The following is a 22318-nucleotide window of genomic DNA, read 5'->3' on the forward strand; positions in this document are numbered from 1 at the left end:
TCGTCGAGAGTGTCGTCGCTTCGCGGGAACGATCCGCGAGCGCAGAGCGAGAGAGCCACGCTCGTTCCGGATTTGCATCTCCCGCTCGCCGGTGAATTTTTCGCGGTCGAGGGCCGTTTTATGGCTCGCTACGTCGGAATGCCTTCCACGAGGCAGCACGCTTGGCCGGATCGTCGTCTTCGTCTTCGTCTTCGCCTTCGTCGTCGTCGTCGTCGTCGTCGTTCACTTCGTCATGACGCGAACGTGGAAACGGTAAATCACGACTCGGCGGACGGGCCGAGCGCGCGTGCGCGCGCGCGCGAGCGAGCGAGGGAGCTGAAGCCGAGTCGCGAACGAGCGTTTCTGCAGGCCAATTTCGCACGTTGCAGCAGCCTCCGCCGCAACGGAAGCGGTTGCAGCGACCTGGTCGCAACGGCGGAATCAAGTGGGATTTTACCGGGGGCTGGCCCCGGCTGCCGTCGACTGCGCAGCTTTACGACGGGTACCGCGATGGAGGAAGAGGCGACTTAGGAACGCGAAACCGCCTCCTTGCGCGCCGTGGCAGCGCGAGATTTACGAGCGAGTTGTGCGAGTCGCCGCCACGAGAGTCGAGAGGATCCGCGTCCTGGTGATCCTCGATTGGGCCCGGCCGGGAAGGTGCACTTGACCCCGCGCGAAAGCGCGCTTCTTGTCGACGCGGAGACGCGCGCGCGGCGACCGAAAGGGCGTTCCGAAAGGGAGATCGATGAGGAACTGCAGCCTCTAGTCGTAACCGGGATTTCACGTGAGCGAAACGTAAAGGTTCGAGCGCGCGATGAACGTACGGGGAAAGCGTCGGGGGGCTTAATTTTGCGGCGGCGAATCGCCGTCGGCGTGCAATGTGCCGCGCGCGGATGTGATCGCGCGTCGTCTGCGGACGACGTCCGCGCGATATCGCGATCTCGGCGATGAAGAGCCGTGAAAAGGCTGGCGAGCGTGACGGATTCCACGACGTTTCGGCCGACGATCGCTGGAATGCGCGCGGCTGCACACCGCGCCGGAGAAACCGAAAGTTTTCCACGAGCGCGCGCTCCTCCGCTGGACGAAGCGCGAATCTAAACGCGCTCGACAGTCCGGATCGGCGGGCCTCTCGCGAGGGGGGAGGGAGGGGGGCGGGTTCCCTTGTCGCGCGCGCAGAACGTGTTTCGCGCAAATTACAGACACAATTCCGCGAAATGTATACGCGCGGGGATCGAACGCTTGTTGAATTTATCTGCCACCGAGTATTATGTGGAAACGAGTGTTGCAATCGACGATAACGCTTCTGTCAACGCACGGCTGAGCGACGAAAACGGTCAACGTTAACGTAAGTTTTTCGCGCAGATAGCGATATCGAGGGCGATAGCGATGTTATTAAGAAGCAATAACTGGCCCGTAAATTTGTTCTCTCGCTCGGACCGCGAGAGAGAGAGAGAAAGAGAGAGAGAGAGAGAGAGAGAGAGAGAGAGAGAGAGAGAGAGAGAGAGAGAGAGAGAGGGAGAGGGTCGAAACAGGGGAACGTTTGGGAAGGCGAATCGCCAACGGTCGAGATTAATAAATGCTAATTATACGACGTGGATGCACCGTGACACGATGACGCTGACTCCGCGAGTGTCCTCGCTGCAGAGAACGCTGCAGTGTATAATATACACCGAGACAATTCCCGGTGCGCGACGCGTGTGAGTACTACATCACTCGCCAAGTATCTCCGTCTGCCGATCGAGTTGAGGCAGAAGCGTCAAGGACGACGGCAAGAAGTCCTTCACCGGTGATCCGGCAGTCTCGCAGAACCCGAAACCCGCCGAGATCGCCCGACCCCGGGATCGATCGTCGCTGTGAAGCATCGCGGGGAATCGTAATATCGAAAGTGGCGACGCAAAGCAGACAAGGGCCGGCCAACGGAAACCGGTAAAGATGGTAGCCCGGAGCCGATCGACCTGTCATTACTCCACCTCGATGGGAGCATGAGCCAAAACCGTAAATTACACAGAGCGTCTCTCTCTCTCTCTCTCTTTCTCTCTCTCTCTCTCTCTCTCTCTCTCTCTCTCTCTCTCTCTCTCTCTGTTGCGCCGAGCGGACACGATTCGAGGATACCGTCCGCGAGTGTTCGCCGGATGAGAGGAGCGGCGGGCGGCGGTTCGGAGAGGGAGAGGGCGAGCGAAGAGAACGACCATCGCGGGTCGATCGCTCGAGCGGAAACGCAAAATCTAGCGCGCGCAATCGGCGAATTAAAACTTCGACATGCCATTTATGTGGCTGCCGAAACGATCGAGCCCAATTGACGATGACGATGTCCGGAGACGATGACGAGGCGAGACGAGGAGGACAAATAGGAAGAACCAGCCGGTGGCGAAAGAAAGAGAAAGAGAAAGGGGGATCGAGGCAATACGAGAAAAATTACAGAGTACGCGCTCGGCTTCGGACGAAAACGGACGATTCCATGACATTATCGAAGGCAGTCGTCCTCGCGCGATTACGCGCGAGATGCTCGTCGACGCTCGGAAATATCCACGCGCGATGGCGATTCCGCGATCGAAAATAAAAGTCGCTCGCAGGAACGAACAGTGGATACTACGTTGGAGAAACGATCATTCATCGAGCCGGGCGCACAGTGCGCAACACGTCGCGCTTCGGCGTACCCTCTTCCGAAAGTTAAATAAATCGCGCGCGAGGCGCTTATAGACAGCGCATAAACTTCAGCACGCTAAATACATTTCAATCGCGGCTCTGTATTTTTCGTCGTGAGCGAATTCGAAAACTCGCAGACTTCGCAGATCGAGGATCGTTCGCGAGAGTGACGTTTGCGCGAAGACGCGTGCAGCCTGCGAGGTATCAACATTCCGGACGCGTCGAGTAATATCGCGTTAACGTTTACTCGTATCAACGACCGACACCGTTACACCCGCGATCCTGGACACGGCTAATCGCCGACGATTGGCCGCGATGTCTCAGCGCGCGCGCGCGCGCTGTTCCCGCGGTCCACGGCGACTAATAATGACGACGACGATGGCAAACGTGTTTCGTATATAAATCGTTACACATGGCGCTTCGCTTGGCCGGAACTCGAACAACGTGTGCGCATACACGTGCGTGCGTGCATGCGTGCGTGCGTGCGTGCGTGCGTGCGTGCGTGCGTGCCTGCGTGCCTGCGTGCGTGCGTGCGTGCGTCGGGATGCGCTCCGGGATGTGAACGCGTTTCGGAACGTCCAACGCCCGGGGCGACCGATCCTCCGACGAATTACCCGACGATAATGCCGGCGTTAAACGCACAAGATCGAACGATCGGAGTCACATTGTTCATACGTGGACATCGCGTTATTTACCAGGTCGGGCTAGGGGAGGGGGGACCACACCGCGTCGCTCGCGGCCGGAATAAGTTACGACGAATAAATAATGACGCGAGTGCGTGCTCCCTCGGTTCTCCTTTCGGAGCTCTCTGTCTCTCTCTCTCTCTCTCTCTCTCTCTCTCTCTCTCGCTCTCTCTCTCTCGCTCTCCCCTTTTCCCCGCTGCTACCGCTCATTCCGCGTTTCCGGTCTGTCGCGGCGTTCTACGACGAACGCCGCGAGCCAAATTTTGTCAATATACGCGATTACGCATGACGAGATCTATGAGATCGCGCTCGCCTCTTTGTTCTTCGTCTCACGGAATTCATATCACGTATACTCGTATACTCCGCGCCGCGGTATCCGCGATTTCCTTCCGCGCGACGTACGCGGGAAACGAGAAGACAAATGACGCGGGTAGAAAATAGCGACCAGAGTATCGCGTCACGTATACGCTCGGAGTTTCCCTTTGACGCGCGTATAATATCGGCGCGATACTCGGAGAGCGATACTCCAGAGAGCTTCCTCTCGCGTTCGTGCGTGAGCGAGAGCGCCGGCAATCACGGAGAAGATCTCTTTGAGCAAAATCTCGAAACCGCGGGCGAAGTCGCGCCGAGCGAAAGGCGCCATTTTCCCGGTCGCCTCGCTCTCGTCACCTCGGTGAAACTGCGCGTTGCATTGAGGTTAGATTTTACGACGCGCGCCGGCGAGAGAGACCGAGGATAGGCTCTCCCCGTTTCGGATCTACGGCAACTTTGTCGACGGTTTCTCTCGCGATCGTCACATCGCTTAACGAGAGCGCGTGAGCGTCGAGTCGCGAGGCGAAGTAAAACGACGTAGTTACGTTGTTACCCGCGACAAAGAGCCCCGGCTAGAGAGTGATTCCAAGAGAGCAACGGAGAGAGAAAGAGAGAGAGAGAGAGAGAGGAGGACAGAGGATAGACGCAGGTAGCTGCAATCTAATTTAGCGGCGGATATCCACGCGAGATCTTTACGATTTCTACCCACGAATAAGACAGGGCCCACTTAGCATGAAATCATATGCAGTGTCCAGTCACGGATGCCATTGCCGTCGTTGCCGCCACCGCCACAGTCTTCTCCACCTCCACATCGCGATCGCCGCCGTTGCTTCTTTCGCGGTGAAAAGCGAACTGCGTCTTACTTGCCACCGCCACGCCGCTTGCGTCGCCAGATAGCGCCACCGACTGGAACGATCTGTGCCGGCACTCCTCGGCGGCCGAGCGGCTCCGGTTGGCGCGACACGCGATACGTTTCGTTGCCGCGGGAAATTGGTATCGTTACGTTCGATAGATTAACGATACGCAATCGCAAATTGTTTACCTTCAAGCTCGTGCGACACGTGCTGCAATTATGCGCTCGTCGTTTTTCCCAGTCGCATGAAATTCGCGGAAATAGAACGGCGCGCTTGCTCGACACGACAAAACCGATGGTCTATAAATATGAAAATCCTCGCGAATGTTCGAATATTTGGACACTTGAACTCTGGAATTACGAGTCGGTGACGCTCGTTATTTTTGCTTCCGTCGATAGTAAAATCTATATTTGTCGGGTAGTCGAGTGAGAGAGAAAGAGCGAGAGAGAGAGAGAGAGAGAGAGAGAGAGAGAGAGAGAGAGAGAGAGTCTCTCTTTTTAAGTCGCCTCAAAGCGGACGCAAGACCCGCGGATTCTCATCGTATATTTAATGCTAAACGTGCGACTTTAAGTTACACCCGCTTAATACGAAAATAGCACGGCAGTGTATTCGAAATAAAAAGGAAGAGGGGAAGGGGACAGAGGGAGGCAGAGAGAAAAAAATCGTAATGAGCAAACGAGTAAAACGAGGTTTATCTTACTTCTTCTTCGGGCTCTCGTAATTATCCGTTATGCAATAACGCGGTAATGGTTCGCGTCGTTCTTAACGCCTCCTTTATTCCCGGGTATACTCCGACCACCGAAGTTCCCAGGCTCGTCTGCGTCGCGTTTCGTATAATGCGCGAAACGTTCGGACGCACGCTATTATTTAAATTAATTACACCTATCTCTATCCGAATTTAATTAAAGGCGCGCGAGTTCCCCCGGTGAGACAAAGGGAGTTTGGAGCGCGCGTGTGCGTTGCGCGCTCGGCGCAATCGTCGGGAGTCGATTTCGCAAAGCTTCGCTCGGACGGGAAATCGGCGAGAGAGACCGACCGGCTTGGAACGACACTTTTCAAACATCGTCGACTCAACGAGTTTAGTAAACAAGTTTCGCGACAAATAACGGCCGAGCTGTTGCGAGCGGAACATCCATCGATTTGCGCGATGTCTCCAGGTGAAGGTCGAGCGCGAGTGTTTCGCGCGTCTCTCGGAGATTCGACGAGCGACGATTGTGACATTTTTACGGGAGACAATAGAGAATTCGAGAACAAAAGCGCGTGTTTCTTCTCTGACCGCTCGTTGTCACGACCCAACGACTTCGCCCTCACGTCTCACACCCATTTCGCGTCCCATCAGGCACACGGGGGTATACGCGGGAACGGCGAAATTCCACGCTGCGGAATTCGGCGAGGGAGGACGAGGGAGGGCGCGGGCGAGGAGGAGAAGGAGGTCGGAGTGCTGTCGGAACGGGCCTCATTCGCGTGCGGGATTAAAATTCGAGTCCCACGGTATATACACGGTAGTCTTGCGTTCTCAGACACGACCGTGTTCGGATCCTTTCACGTAAGGACGAGAGAGGCGCGTTTAAGCGCTTCGCGGAACCCTTTTTTTCGTTCCTCCCCCAGAGCGTCACGCACGGCGTATATGGTACGGCCGCGGGTGAACGATGACGCGCACGTCGAATCTTTTGTGAAATAGCGGATCTATGGGAAGAGCGCGTTCGCGCGACCTTCGGGAGGGATCTCGGGCTGCCTGGCGAAGGATCGACGGGACCAGCAGAAGGACGTGTCTCGCGAGACTGGCGATTTCCGAAATTTCCGAATTCGCGGAATCTCGCCCTTCGCTCCGTTATTTTCTTCTCTTAATCGCGAGTTCTCTCAGTCGCCGTGGTAAAGTGAAGCGCGGAAACGGGATCTCAACAGGGTGGAACATCACAATGTCGCAACAATTGGGATCGACCCGCGGACTCCTGCAGACGCTCTCTCGTACGCGTCTCGATCTCGAGTGTTTAAAGCGTGCGCGGCCGCGCACAGCGCGAAGGCGCTCGGTAACTCTCGATGGTGCACGGCACTTTCGCGGTTTTGTCGCGAGCGTGTGAGCGCGGATTGCCCGGTGATCGATGAGAGAAAACGGACACGCGCAAAGAACGTGGCGTGGCGAATCCGCATGGTACGACAACAAGCGCGTAAAAATCTGAAAATTGCATACGCGACGCAGCGCGCGGACGATGAGGCGAGCGAGCGACATTCCAGAACGCGAGCGCCGAAGGAGAAACGTCGCGCGCGCTCGCGCGCCGGATAGCATGAGAAACGGTGTGACATTACGTTACACCGGCGCCTCATCAAACGATAATCTATGCGATCTACAAGAGAAATAATATGCGGCGCGACGTCACAGCTGTCGACGCCGCGTGAAGTTTGATTGCCGCGAGCGGAATGAAAAATTGCAAAATTACACTTCGCGACGTAACGGTACGTCAAACATTATTCATTTTTTCCCCTCTCCTTCCCCCCCCCTCTCTCTCTCTTTCTCTCTCTCTCTCTCTACCCATATGGTTTCGATTATCCTCGATCAGCTGTTTGGATATCATTGACTATGCGCTCGTCCGCGCGTCTCTTGGCACTTCTGAAAAAAATAAATTTTTATTCATCTTCTCTCTCTCTCTCTCTCTCTCTCTCTTTATATATATATATTTTTCTATTGTCCAAAACATCCAATTGATCTTCGAGTTTGCGACATCGTACGTTGCACTTGTCGTACACACGCATGCACCATAATACCATGAGTGAAACACACTTCGGACCGATTCAGATTGATCCGTAGACTTGGATCGACGTTATGTTGTCTCTTCCTCTCTCTCTCTCTCTCTCTCTCTCTCTCTCTCGCTCTCTCACTCTCTCACTCTCTCACTCTAATCCCGCTCCATATTGGATATGGAGCCAAATTTGCGAAGACTTTGTATACAAATGCACACCGATAACTGTGTTTATTCCGCAAAAAAGGGAATGAGGCAGCGGGAGGGGTCAGCGGGATACTTTACAAATATAGATCGGCGAGATCGGGGTGCTCCATGACGGCGCGGCACGCCGCGCCGAATCGATTCTATCAAAGAGAACAAAAACTCCTCATGGCAGCGCCTATTATATATATATCTTGCGGCGCGATCGCGCCGGCATTCGTCGGGCGTTCTTTATTTTTGCGGTTGGCCCGGGGCGAAAAATAACGACGTCGTTCCCGCGATCGGATCCGGAGTGGCGGCGGTCACGAGTGTCCGCGGCGAGACCTCGGCGCGCGAGTGTCTCTCTCTCTCTCTCTCTTTCTCTCTCCTCTCTCGGCCGTGTGCGTGCACGATATACGGGCGGCGCGTGCACGCGCTTAGAGAAATATACACGGGACGCGAAAAGCGTCGCGGCGCTGGGCGACCTGCGTTACGTCGAGGTCCGCCGGAATGCGTAAATATACAACCACGCGAGGCGGAGAGGAGAAAGAGACGGCACCGGCCGGCCGAGCGCGCGAGCGAGCGAGCGAGCGACGGAGCGACGGAGCGACGGACAGAGGCTTGCGCCGTCGCTCCACATACGCGGCCACCCTGAATTTATAAGAAGCCGTGACTCCACCCGCGGCGTGCGATACGTGACGTCCGTGTGCGGGACGAAGTCGAAAGCGTATCGCCAGATTTACGCTCTCCTCTCTCGGCAGGATACGTATCTCATCGGGAGAGACGTCAAGGCGCGAGCGCGCGCGACTTGCGTTGGCGGCTCGTCGCCGCCGCGCAAAGAGGAGACGAGGCGACCGCGTGACGTGAGACGGAGTCTCGCGACAAAGACGACGAGAACGTCCGGTGTTCCGTAACACGCTTCGGCAGAAACGTTAGACGTTCCGTCAGCCGCCGGACATGAGACGGATTGAAGAGACGAGTGAGCGGTCACACGTTCGCGCGCGTGCGGGAGTGTCGTCCCGCGGTGTATATCACGCGGCGACTTACGACGGCGATGGTGATGACCGCGGCTTTTCTTTTTTTAGACGCTCCGTTGTCGCGGCGAATAAATCGCGAGTATCGTTCCTTGCTCTCTTGCTCTAACACTGGAGACTGCGTATTTGTCGTCCCGCTCGATATCGTCCCCGTTATGATTCGCTCGTCTTCTCGCGCCTTACGAGAAACGAGTCGACCGCGGTGAGATGCGCGTCTGCCATCACTTCGGTCATCACGGGATGAGATTATTCATATCACCGTGCGATGACAAATCGCGCGGAGACCCGATCACAAAAAGTGGGTCCTTAATAGCGTCTATGAGAGAAAGACGGATCGCGGGTACGTATCCGGCAAGATGCAAGGTTGAATCTTTAACGCGTTTAAGTGCAATCTCGTCGCTAACAGGCGAAGCAGAACTAATTACCCGCTCCATTAAGCGTCATCAATCAATCTTTTTTATTTATCAGCCGCTTTTTGCGCGCACCATTTCACAAAAGTAACGGAACGGGACAGGCACGGGACGGCGCACGACTGACCTTCTGCGATTGACAATCTAGGAAGCGTTCTTTTTCTTTCTCTTATAATTGCGGCCGAATGAACATGTAAACGCGCACCTCTGTCCACCACCTCCGCGTCGTCGGCGATTACGCACATCGATTTCACGACGTGATATCCTCGCGAGCGCGTGACGCGCGCGCGTGTTTGCATCATTTCCCGCGTCGATTAGCAAACGCCACGTGATCGCGCCGTCGAGGCGTTTACAATCGCGACAGAAGAAGAAGAAGAAGAGATCATTCGTCTTGCCGTCGTACGATATTGAGTTCGGGAAGCTTCGCTTCAATTATGCCGTTTCGACGGCGATTTGTCATCGCATGCGTACGATGCGCCTGTGCCAATCTGCAAAGCCCATCAGGGTTGAACAATCGCACATACTTGTTGCATATTTTGTTACTGTCGCGAGTCGCATTTTCTTATTTTCAGTTATAATAACGACTCTCTTACTCTCCTTCGTAACGAAAATTTTCACAAGTCCCCGCGTTACTCCCTGCGAAACGAGACGTTCCCGGAAATACGAATAATAAGATGACTTGGCCGCGCTTAGAAGCAACCCTCCCTTCTGTTCGCAGGACTCGCAGAACGGCCCGGTGCTGGACCGATGGAGTATCTGCTCGGCTGAGGAGGAGCCGCTGGTCCTGCAGCAGTTCCTCAGATTCGCCGAGACGCGTCCGTTTGTGCAGCAGCTGCTGCTGGCCGCCGGAACGCCGGGTACGGATGCTATGTCACCAAGCAGACGACCTTCGCCACCGACGATGCCACTAGCACACTTACCACCGCCGTTGCATATGCTCCACTGCGGCCTACCACCGCCGGGCTCCCGGTTGCCACCCCCGTTGCCACCTCCGCCGCCGCCGCCGCCGCCGCCGCCACCGCCGCCGCCGCCGCCGCCGCCGCCGCCGCCATCGTCGATCTCGCACCCGTCGATGTCGCCGACGGCGCCGAAGCACTATTCCTCGGCGACGAGCGGCAATCCCGCCGGCATCACCAGCCGGGCGAACTCACCACCGCGCAGCTTGGACTCGCACTTAACGGTGTCGCCGTTGAACCGGCTGCAGAGCATGCAACCGTTCGACTTCCGGAAGCTCGGCACCCTCGGCTTGCCGACGTTTCCGCCGTTACCGCCGCCGCCACCGTCTGCGGAGCAGCTTCTGCAGAGCCGCAAGTCCATGAGGAACCCCCAAAGCCCGCACAGTCCGCCGCACCACTCATCCGCGGCGTCGCAGCTGCACAGGCCGCATATGCCGGTCGCGCCGGTCTCCACGTCGGCCTTGACCTTCGGACACCCGCTGTCGGTGGCGGTGTCGTCCAGCGCGTTACCGCCGAGCTTCCCCACGCACTTCCCACCACCCCCGTTAGGCAAATCACCTGGCGGCGGGGTCTGCGGTGGCATCAGCGCTGGCCTGACCGTACCGGTGGATGTGCACAGCGGCGGCGAGAGGAGCAGCGAGTTCGGCTCGGAAGAAGACGAGGACGACGACGAGAACTCTGACAGCGTGCTGAACCTCAGCAGACGGGACTCGTTGTCGAAGCACGGCGGCATAGGCGACCGGCACCCGCCGTTATCGTTGCAAGCGGCACCGTTGGGCAGGCCACCTGGTATCCCAGGTAGGAAACCTCATTCGCCGGGCAAGCGACCGGGCGGCCAATGGGGCGCGGCCGCGAACTTGCCGCCGAACCTCGGCACCCCCTTCATCAACCCCACTACCGGCAAGAAGCGGGTGCAGTGCAACGTATGCCTGAAGACCTTCTGCGACAAGGGCGCGCTCAAGATCCACTTCAGCGCGGTGCACCTGCGCGAGATGCACCAGTGCACCGTGAAGGGCTGCAGCATGATGTTCAGCTCGCGCAGGTCGCGCAATCGCCACAGCGCCAACCCGAACCCGAAGTTACACTCACCGCACCTGCGCCGCAAGATCTCGCCGCACGACGGCCGCTCGTCGATGGCGCACGCCCTGGTGCTGCCGCCGCAGGTAGGACTCCCGGTGCCAGCCACCGGCTTGAATCACCTGCCGTTCGGCTCGTTTCCGTTGCTCACTCCGCCGCCGGACCTCCGTTCGCCGGCCTCCCTGTGCGCGTTGGACTTCAAGCACTTGGACCTGTCGTCCACTCCGGGCCCGGGCAGACCGTACGACGAGGCGTTGCAGCAGCGGATGTCGGCGAACGTCAGTCTGTCGACGACCACCGGCTCGACGACGATACCGGTGGCGGCGTTGTCGACCGCGGCGGCGGCAGCCACCACCACGACCACGACGGCGAGAGGCTCGTATTCGGGCGGCGGTGTCGGAGGCGGCAGTGGCGGCGGCGGCGGCGGCGGCGGCGGCGGTGGCGGTACTGCTCTGGGTGCCGTTTCGCCGTCTACCCAAGCGTCGTCGATGATACCGGAGGGTGAAGAGGACGATGACGACGACGACGGTGGGATTGTGGTGGTCGCGGAGGACGAGATCAGCAATTTGCCGTCCAGGTTGCCGTTGCGTGTCGGAAACGACGACGACGAGCAGCCGGCGGACTTCAGTCTAGCGAAACGGCCGAAGCTCTACTTCGGCGACACCGCCGACGAAGACCTCGTCAGCAATCCCGACAGTAACGAAGACAATGACTCGATGGGCACGCTCGATCAGCAGCCTTTCTCCGTGAGCCAACTGTCGCTCAACTCGAGTTCCTTCCATAGCCGGGGCGTGCGCAAGAGGAAGTCTCAGCACCCCACCAGATGCGCCGTGCCGGCCGAGGTGCACTCCTCGTCCACCGACGGCGACTCCTCGAACGACGAAGAGCAACGGATCCAACGGCGGTGTCTGTCGGACAGCGTCGGCGCGACGCCGATGACGTCCGACTTTCAGAACCAGCCGGAGGACATGTCGATGTCCAGGCTCGAGGCTGAAGAACGAAAGATACTGCCTGGCTCGCCGAGGAACCTCAGGGGCGGTTACCAGGATCGCGAGTCGGACTCCCGCTCCCCGGACACCGACAACAGGGAGCGCGATATGGCAACCGCCGGCGGCCGACGCGACACCCTCTCCTCCCAGGACAACGCGGAGGATCTACCTCAAGATGAGCCGCGGGACTTGAGCTCGAGGGCGAGTAGCGTAAAATCGCCGAAACGACAGATCAGCCCGGAACCAAAGAGCGAGAACGCGACGTCGTCGACCGGCATGCCGAGCGCGGCAGCGACGACGACGACGGCGGCGGCGGCGGCGGCGGCGGCGGCGGCGGTAGTGGCGGCGAAGGATCCCGACGTAGTCGCAACCTCGTCGGAACAGAGAGATCGGCGACCGAGCTCGGAGAGCTCGGAGGGTGAAACGACGAGGTTGAAGGAAGAGAGGAGTGCAAAGAGAGAGTTCAGCGAGACGACGACGGCGACGACGACGACGACAACGACGATGAATACAACGATGACAACGACGACGACGACGACGACGACGACGACGATGACGACGACGACGATGACGACGGAGAAGGAGAAGGCGGCGAACGCCGCCGACGAGGAGAACCAGAAGGACGAGGAGGACGACGATGATGAGCCCATGGAGGAGGTCGAGGAGGAGGATGATGATGATGAGGAGGAGGTGGACGACGCGCTGCGCAATCAGGAAGGTGAGCGTCCCGATGATCCCCCCCGTGCCCCGAGCTCGGTCGACAGCCGTCCGACGACAGCCGACGACCTCTCCCACGACTCCTCGACCAACACTTTGCGTCAACTCGAGTCCTTGTCGCAGGGTCAATGCGCGATGCCGTACGCCGAGACGCAGCTGGTGGCTTCGAGGTCTGGCCGCGGCTCTACCAGCCCTATCAGCCTCACGACCCACCAGGAGACCACCATGGACAACTCCTCACATGGCTCTCGTTCATCCAGCGCCTCACCCTCCACAGCGGCCATGGATACGGACAATAGCCTGATCACGTACGCGCGCTACGAGAACGGCGGCTTCGTCAGCACCCAGGAGGTGCCGCTAGACCGTGACAACCCGCGTCGCTGCACCGCCTGCGGCAAGGTCTTTCAGAATCACTTTGGCGTCAAGACCCACTACCAGAACGTCCATCTCAAGCTGATGCACCGCTGCAGCGTGGACGGCTGCAACGCGGCCTTCCCGTCGAAGCGCTCCCGCGACCGCCACTCGGCGAATCTCAATCTCCACCGGAAGCTCTTGTCGACCTCGTCGAGCCCGCCGCTCTCGTCCAGCCTGCCGTCGAGCCTGTCGCCGCGCATCGACGACCCGCAGATGAACCCGCTGCTGCACAACGAGTTCCTGGCAAGACTCTACGCGGACGCTGGGATTGGCGCGCTGGGTACTTACCCCTTGGCTTGCCAACCTGGCTTGCCGACAGCGGTGGACTTGGCGGCGAGGATACCACCACCGCATCCGCTATTGTTACCGCCGCATCTCGGTGCCACGTTCCCGGGTCTCACGTCGTTCGCTTCTCACTTGGCCGGCTTGAACGGTTTCGCCCACCAGCACCTCAATCACCTGACGAAACTCAGCCAGGAGCAGAGCAGCAGGCACCAAGCGTCCATCTCGGGTTCGCCCGTGTCTTCGCCAGGCTCGGACGACCGCAAGCTGGAGGAGGCTCGTTGCACCATACCCGGTTGCGAGCGCGTTTTCGGCTCCAGAGCAGTGCGGGACGCGCATTCCAGGGACCCACAGGCTCACCGCGACCTGCCGATCCTATCCAGCAGCAGCGGCTCGTGACCGATCTCTTCGTTCTGCGGCCGCGGACACGACTATTATCCCCTACTGTGATGCCAAAATCCTAAACGGCGCGACGGTCGCCGATGATCTCGCACATTTCATCAGGCTCGGCGGGCCAGGACGGCGGCGGTCCTCGTGAACGCGCGGGAGGCAGCCCCCCGGTGCAGCTACACGAGACGTTCGACGGACTGCTGCGTGTGTCGAAGGAGGAGAAGAGAGAAGCAAGAGGAATAAGAACAGGAAGAAACGTGCAATATCTCGAGCGGAGTGCGCGCGCTACGATCATCTATCATCCGCGTGACGAGCGCGACTCCCGAGAGTGTGTGGTTCCACGTGTAATCCGAGGTCGCCCGTGGAACGCCCGCCCGTGGAACAGCAAGCCAGCTCCAGTGTGGTAATATCATCCCCGCCTGCCAGTTCTTTCCATTTCTCGCATTCATTCGTCAGGAATCGCAAGCCGCGACTCGTTGGGCTAATCTAGTCAATTTGGAAATCTCGGTTCGCGCGCTGTCGGCAGCGAAGGCGGATAGAGTCGCGCGCGTTCAGTCGCGTTCGCTCACGACGCGGTGCGACGCACGTGCGACGCGAAAACACCGGGCTACGTCGAGGGGAGTCCACGCGACGGGAACGCAATTCGCCGAGAGTTCGAAGGGGAGGGAGAGGGGGGAGAGAGGGGGAGAGAGAGAGAGAGAGAGAGAGAGAGAGAGAGAGAGAGAGCGATGGAGAATCGGACGCCCGATTTTCCAGATTAATCGTGAACCGAGCACGATGCGACGCGCGGACGTATATCCGCGGCATCATTTCCTTCGTATCATTATGAGCTATCACATTACGACACTGGCTGGCGTCAAAATCAGGACCCGACTGGTCGACTAAACTGCCCGATCTCGAAGATCTCCACGTTCGCATGGTGCGTGCGCGCGATCGTATTTTTTTTTCCTTTCTCACGGGCGCGAGAATACGGCGAGCTCAAGTGTTCCGTCGTCTCGTCCGGCTAGTTTCCCCTCGCTCGCCAATCGCGACGGTCGCGTGTTGTCTCGCCTTCTGTCTCGTCACCGAGACAACGATATTCGACGTATAATCAAGGATGGAGGAAAGGTTGACGGAGAGTGAGAAAGAGGGGGAGAGAGAGAGAGAGAGAGAGAGACAGAGAGAGTGCGAGGGAAGGACGAGCGACGAAAAGGAGAGCGGGCCGAGGCGCGACATCCCGGTCCTAGGAAGAACTAAATTTCATCATCGTTGTGATAACGTAACGTTAGCGAATAAACGCCACTATTTAACCAGTAACCAGTTACTACCGCTGTATATAATAAACACACATAGTACCTTTCAATGTAAACGCGTAATTATATCGAGTAAGCTCTCCACCAGCGCGTCCGACACGCGATGACGTGTAACGGCGATTAGTTTTGTAAAACGACAGGAAGTGGGAGGAGGGGTAGAGAGAAGGATGAGATGAGAAGAAGAAGGAGGAGGAAGAGGGGGAGGCTCTCCCCGGTGTGTTTCAGCCGGGTTGAGAAGAGCGATGTGCGTCACGTCGCGACGACGGCAGCTAGAAAGAAATGCAATCTTAGTTTAAGGGGGGTGGGAAGAACACCCCCGACAGCTCGGCAAGGCTGAAGGGAGAGTGACGGTCGGGCGATCGGGGTATGGATAGACGAGCGGCGAACAAGTGGATCGAACAGCGAATCAAAGCGACGGCGTCTCGCGCTAGATAAATGAGAATAGATAGATTTTATTTATTGTTTCCTAGAGAGAGAGAGAGAGAGAGAGAGAGAGAGTGAGAGAGAGAGAGAGAGAGAGAGAGAGAGAGAGAGAGAGAGAGAGAGAGAGAGAGAGAGAGAGAGAGAGAGAGAGAGAGAGAGAGAGGAACCTTACACACGACACTCGCGTGTACATGTACATAGACACACACACGTAAACATATAACATGCATACGACAAACCTCTGATACGCACACGTGACAACAGATACATCATACCGGAGCGGCCAGTAGCGGGTGCTGCCGCGAGTAACTTCCTCCTTTAGACTTGTAAAATCGCGTTGTCGTTTTCACGTGGAATAAATAAATTGGCGTCGGGGCCGGGCCCTCCCGTGCGAATCATGTTCCCCCGAACAAGGCGATCGGAACGGGAGCACCTCCCGCGATTTTGGTTGTATATATACTTTATTTTCGTATATCTACGTATATATATATATAAATAAATATATATATAAATATATAAATATATAAATATAAATAAAGAAAAATAAAATTGGTCAGTGCGCGCCCGGATATCCTTCGGGAAAATACGCACGTATACGCGCGCGACGTGTTACGTGTACATGCGAACGGAGAGACGAGGAGACGCGTTTTTCTATGAGCCTTCGATCCTTACGTTTTGCATTTCCGTCTACCGCGAGAGCGAGCGAAAAGTTCCCCCTTCTCCCATTCGCGACACACACGACGAACCCACTACTACTACGCATTAAGGGCGAACGAGATTTACAATTGTAATTATGTATAAACCGAATGCTACGATGTATATTATAGATCGATTATAAAGAACACTCATCATTATGAAAATAATAAATACCTATCAAAACAAATTGCAGCTCTCCTCTCTTTAGCGGACGCGTCGTCCTTCTCCTTCCCTCCCCCTTCCTCTCCGCCTCTCCGTGTCGAGGGGACAGCGTGGTAATTAGCGAGATAACTCGGCTGCACGGCACGGGCACGCTCGGCGAGGTCACTGTTAATCTGTGTAAAAAGAGAAACAATAAGTCCGACGTCTTGATTAAAAATTACGGCGCTCGGGTAGACAGTGTTTTGATAAATAACGTGACTGTGTGTTGACCGATCGAGATTTATTAAAGGCCGGCCAGCGCGGACCCTCGTCCTGTTCGTGCCTTCGGAACGTCGACACGAACGGATACATCCGCGCGCGCAAAAATGAAAGAACCTCACCACGCCCACGCTGTAACGCGGGTCGACCTCGTTTTCGCGGAAAGAAGATCCTTCGTTCGCCCAGCGACGTCCGCCGGATCGTTTATCAGGGGATCTCGCGGGCGTGCACCGTGCACGCCTACTAATCCGCGGGCCTCGAAAGGATCTCCACGGCGGAAGGATTGTACCTCGGTCTGGACGCTGAAGAATCACACTCGCGATACAAGAGGGAGAATACGAGTTTCACGGGCGTTACGGCCGGACGTTTAGCCCGCGCGATTGTTTTCGCGTTTCAGCCAAATGGTAAATGGCAAATCTTTCGGCACGAGCCGAAAAACGTACGGAGTGAATTTTTAATAGAGTCGACAGATGAGACTTACGCTTTGTACTTGGTTTTAATTAAATAATTGCCTCGTTGTTACAAATCGTGACGCCTTAATTAATTTTGGGAATAATTTGAGATTTCGTTTATGATTATCATATACAATCATAAACAAGATCATTAAACTTTTACGTATGTATTTTACACCGACGAGCAAAGTAATTATCTATTTCACAAAAAATGTATATATATATATATATATATATATATATATATTGAAAATAGCGCTTGAGTATGCGTCAAACAAACATTTCATAATTTTCCTTGAAACGACTGAAGTAGTTACTCGGACGTTTACGGACGTGGGGTGCAGGTGCTCTGCCACTGTCTCACCTCGTAGCACGTGAATTATACATAAACGTGCGCGACACGCTGAATATTCAAAAGAGCACGTCGCAAATTATTAACAGTCATCATTATTATTTAGTCGTCGAATCGTTAAACAGCGACAGCCGAGAGATGGCTCGCCGATAAAAATCCATCGCGTCGCCGCGCTAATTCTCCTCGCGAAACGACGGCGGTGACTGACACCGCCGTCAGGCGGGCCACGGTAATTAGAAGTGTCCCGTGTGCGGGTCCACTCGAGCGAGACGCATAATTACACGTAAGTCGAGCGAGGCCCCTCGTCCTCGTCCGGAGCGAGGAGGCGTTGCGAGAATACTCGGACCGCCACCCCGTGGCCCCCTGCTACCCCCCCTCCCCTTCCCCGGCTCAGACTCCGGCCTTTAATCGGCCCGGGCAGATTAGATTAGGACCTCCGATTCTCGCGCTAACTCACGGTCCCGACCGGGCTAATAACGGGTGCACGCGAAATCGAGAGCTCCGACAGTCGCTGGCGACTCTCACGAGGTTGCGTCCTCCGAGCAACGCCGCGCCTATCAGCTGCCTACGATCTCTTATGTTTATGCACAAGGTAAATTCGCGGAGGCCATTGCGGATAACAATGCACCGACTCGTCCAATTCTCGATGTCTCCCATGCGATCTCGAGTCGCATCAGCAGAGAGAAGAATCTATCTCTTTCGAAAACCCCTCCCACGTGTTTTCTTCCTTTCAAGTCCCAGGCGAAACTTGCTCGCTGTGTCTCTGCGAATCAACCACCATCTCCCTCTGTCCGCCTCTCCTCTCTTCTCGTCCTTCTTGTCTTTTTTCTTACTCCTCCTCCTCTTCCTCCTCCTTTCTCTCCTTCCCTCCCTGCCTCCTTCTATCTATCACTCTCTCTCTCTCTCTCTCTCTCCCCCCCCTCTCTCTCTCTCTCTCTCTCTCCCGTTTGTAAACGTGTATACGCGAGATAAATGGATTTAGCGTGGCTTCGACCTTACCGAGTACGTGCGCTCGCCCGGCTAGAGCTTTATTCTACCACCTCTCTCGACGCTCTCGTGCGCACGACAGGTGCAGCGTGGGAGAACGAGGGTGGGAAGGTGGAGGTAGGTGCACGCTTCGTAGGGAGCTCGCCACGAGGAGGGCGGCAGTGAGAGGCGGGGGAGACCAGGAGACAGGGAGAAGGAAGGTAAAAAGGAGAAAACGACGGAGAGAGAAGGCGGTCTCCCGGTTAACGTCGGCTCGCCCATCGATACCCCCCGCGCAACCCTGGTCCATCGCGTCCAACAACGCCGGGGCCTCACCGTTGCTCTCGCGCGGTCACTTTGGACCGGATGGATCACGACCGGCGACGACGAAATGCGCGATGATTCTGCTGGTATTGCCGATGCGACAGATATGAGGATTGAGACGACCGAGAACCTGCCGTACGCGAATTTCGCGTGAAACTATTCGATTCGGTGTGAACAAGAGGAGTAATTTTTTTTTAGCGGAATACAGCAGCAGTCGAGGTCTCCGGATATCTCGATATATTTCTCGACATTGCCATCGATCGTCGCGGTTGCTCGGAAATTCTTATCACCTGCTGAACGCACGACTGACGTTTTCAACAATGACATCGCCTCTCGTTTTCTCCGACTTATCCCGAGAACCGAGAAACACACATTATCGCATCTGCGCCTTTTGACTAATGCAACTGTTTTCGCGCGTATCTTTTCTCTCCGTTGCGATCTCGGGAGGGATCCCGGATGAATATTCAGCGTAGGAGGATCACCTAAGATAATTTTAAAACTTGTCGATTTTACGTAACCTGAAGCGTAAAATTTGTAAATATAAAAAAGAGAACGTTGAGAAATAAAAGACCGCGGGAGAGCACCTCTCTCTATCCCTCTCCTCTCTGCCTCGGCCCCTCCAGAATTTTCCCTAAGGTAAGATCGACTCTAATTTTACTTTCTTTGGTGCATCTGTAATGAAGATGAAAATATGGAAATCAGATGCGCAACGTGGCGTGTTAAATTCTAACACGGCTGATTAAGCAATAACTACGGTCAAGTCTTTCATCCTTGTTAGATCTCAATTTATTAACTTATTTATTTAGACGTAGTAAAGAAGAGAGAGAGAGAGAGAGAGAGAGAGAGAGAGAGAGAAGAGGGAAAGAGAATCGAGCTATTCCGTGGCCGTCAGGTATTAAACTTTTAATTGGTCGCGTGAGAAACACATTAACCAGAAAGCAATTACAATGCAGTTTGTGTACTCGATTAGCCTCTCCCTTCTTCTATACTTGCAAGCTCGCCTTTCTTCCCCATACGTGTTCGATCTTAAAAGTCACTCAAACATTTAACGAATCACTATAAAGAGACTCAGCGCTCTTTCAATCCTCCCCCCCCCTCTCTCTCTCTCTCTCTCTCTCTCTATCTCTCTCTCAACCTACTCACCAACGTAACACACACCTCGGCCTCGGCTCGTGCACCTCAATTATTGTCACATGGACGAGCGGCGCGCGCGATCATCGGAAGCACAGGCGGCGGCTCGCGCGCTTCGTCGCGTAAGTAGTCTCTCCTCTTTATCCCGCCGCGGACGTATCATCAGACAGCTCCGCGATTACACACACAGCGGATACACACACCGTAACGACACGGGGCAGAGGCTGCTTTTAGGCGCTTTTTCCGGCCCTCGCTTAGAAGACACCTGCGCGCGAATCGCGAGAACCCGGGACTCGGGAGTGTCTAACATCCGGCAATCGCCCGCCGACATCGGGCACGCGTGCACGTTCGATCGGCCGTATAGAGCTATATATATATATATATATATATACATATATACATATCGGGTGGCCCCGCTCGTTCCCTAATCGAACAGCGATACGAACTAATCACCGTGGTACGAGCAGGTACCGCGGAGCTCCGGACGTTGCACGTATAGAGGTGAGCGGGCGGACGGGCGAAGCCGGCGAGCGCTCTAAACACACGTTAGAGCGTGGCCACTCGGCCGTTTAATCAGACGCCACGGGCGAGCTTCCATGCCGAACCGTGAATATCGGTCCCACGTATCTCGCGCGCTCGGCCACCGGCCGATAAAGATCGGCCACGGCAATTTCGGCGTCCCGCACATGTCGTGTCCTGATCCCCGAGCCCCGACGCGGCGCATCGCGGCGGAATTACGCCGCTAAACAAGCGAATCCACCGAACGCGACCGGAACGAGGAGGAAGCGCGCGGGGCAGGCAGGAGGGGGGGGGGCGGGGGCTGTTTATCGCGACGGTCGATCGATCGAACGTAAGGTGCCGCTCCTTATTGGACTGATCGCGCGGGCGACGCGACGGGTCGCGCGAAGGTGAGCCGAGCGCTCACCTCGCGTGTTTCTTTCGCTTTCCTTTCCTTCTTTCTTCTTCCTTTTCTGCGTGGAACGTAATCGGCCCTCGAATCCTCCGCGCCGAGATCGGCGTGTCGCTCTTCCGGCACTTCTTGTCGCTCTTTTTATCGTCGTTGGAGCACGATCCGTCTAGGTGATTCTCCCTTGCGCTAATCTCTCTCTCTCTCTCTCTCTCTCTCCGCGCGTGGTACTGCCGACTCTCGAGTTTCTCGAATTACTTTTTATTTCGCTGCCATCATCGCGAGTGACTGCCCGCTTACGAAAGACCAGGCGCAATTGAAGGAACAGATCGGCCGAAGAAGTCGTCAGGCTTTATCGCGCGATCGACCAGCGGAGTATATGTTCGCACCTCATACGGAGATCTCATGTCGCCGACGTTAATAGCCAATCATACGTCGCACCGCGCGAGCGATGTTATCACGATGATCGGGCACCTGGTGCCGAATGGTGGAGTCTTCATGAGCGGGAGATAGCCATCGCTAGTACCACCACAAGTCCAGATAAGGGGCCCAACGTGGACCGGCAACGTGCCGGGCTATTTACGAGAACGCTATTTTGCAAAATTGCCCGCGGGGGTAGATGGGGGAAGCAACACAGCGAGTTTCGTTGGTCGTAAGAAAAAAAAACGTTCTTACCATTGGACATCTTGATGAAGACTGTACGAAGGCACACCGAGGGGGTGCGGTCGAGGTTTAACGAAATCTCGATGGAATCGATTCCCAGACACGACGAACCGCAACCGCTTTCTCCGACGCGACCTCCGATGCGTCAGCTGGAGTGACACTGCACGCGATGGGCAGCCATGGGCCGGCGGCCATCTGGTGGTAGGTCGAATTGTCGGGCGTCGTCGCCGAGAACGCGACAAGTTGTCCGCGGAGTAGGCGAATTCGCTTTACGCGACGCGATTCCCCGGAGCGGAGCGGAGCGGAATACCTTTGTGGTATCGCCTCGCGCGGTGACACGCAACGCGACAGCTCGCGTCGGCCGCCTTTCAGAGGAGTGAACGTTCCGAGCGCTCCGAGGCTTTGTCGCCGCCGTTTCTCGACGACGCGTCCACGTGTTCCGTTCGTGCCTCCCGACACCCCGGCTGGACGTTCACCCCGCGGAGGTTTGCCCATGCGACAAAGATTCGCAGCGAGAGGCAGAGCTTTGGTCACGAAGCGGCATTCATTGATAAGTGTGGGAATATCGTGGCGGTCGCAGCCGCAGAGTCGATTCTCAGTGAATGAGAACGACGCGCCGCTCGACGTTTATTTTCTTATCGCGGCTGTGTGACAGAGCGGTCGCACACTTTGCACGGGAGTGAAGACTTTTTTTGAATTCTGAAGGAGAAGGAGAAAAAAAGATGTCAAAGACACCGAGAAGAAATGTCGCCCGCTCTTCCTCGGGAGAAAGAAGCGCAGGGTCTTAAGCGCTCGTATAAGGAGGATACGGAAGTAGGAGACGAATCTCCTCTTTAATCGCTCCTGTCTCCCTCTCTCTCTCTCTCTCTCTCTCTCTCTCTCTTCGCAGGTACACATAATGATACACGCTTCTCTTGATGATGGCGTTTCTTCGCCGACGTTTGTCGTCGTATTCGACGACTGGTCGCGCTCACGCACGCGCTCGTACGGACGCAGGAGAGTCCGATAAGTAAAAAGCCGCATGTCCG

The 22318-nt window shown here is 56.2% G+C and overlaps 1 protein-coding gene across 1 annotated transcript in view; it reads left to right on the plus strand.

Moving 5' to 3' along the window:
- Nucleotides 1-14357, plus strand: part of LOC105190053 (uncharacterized) — a 19827-nt gene extending 5470 nt beyond the window's left edge. The window contains exon 2 of the mRNA XM_025297748.1: nt 9558-14357. Within this exon, the coding sequence (XP_025153533.1) occupies nt 9708-13673 (3966 nt within the window). The 5' untranslated portion in view covers nt 9558-9707 and the 3' untranslated portion in view covers nt 13674-14357. The remainder of the gene's footprint in view (nt 1-9557) is intronic.
- The last annotated feature ends 7961 nt before the right edge of the window (nt 14358-22318 follow it).

This window comes from Harpegnathos saltator, unplaced genomic scaffold (assembly GCF_003227715.2).
Source record: "Harpegnathos saltator strain DR-91 unplaced genomic scaffold, Hsal_v8.6 scaffold185, whole genome shotgun sequence".
Lineage (NCBI taxonomy): Eukaryota > Metazoa > Arthropoda > Insecta > Hymenoptera > Formicidae > Harpegnathos > Harpegnathos saltator.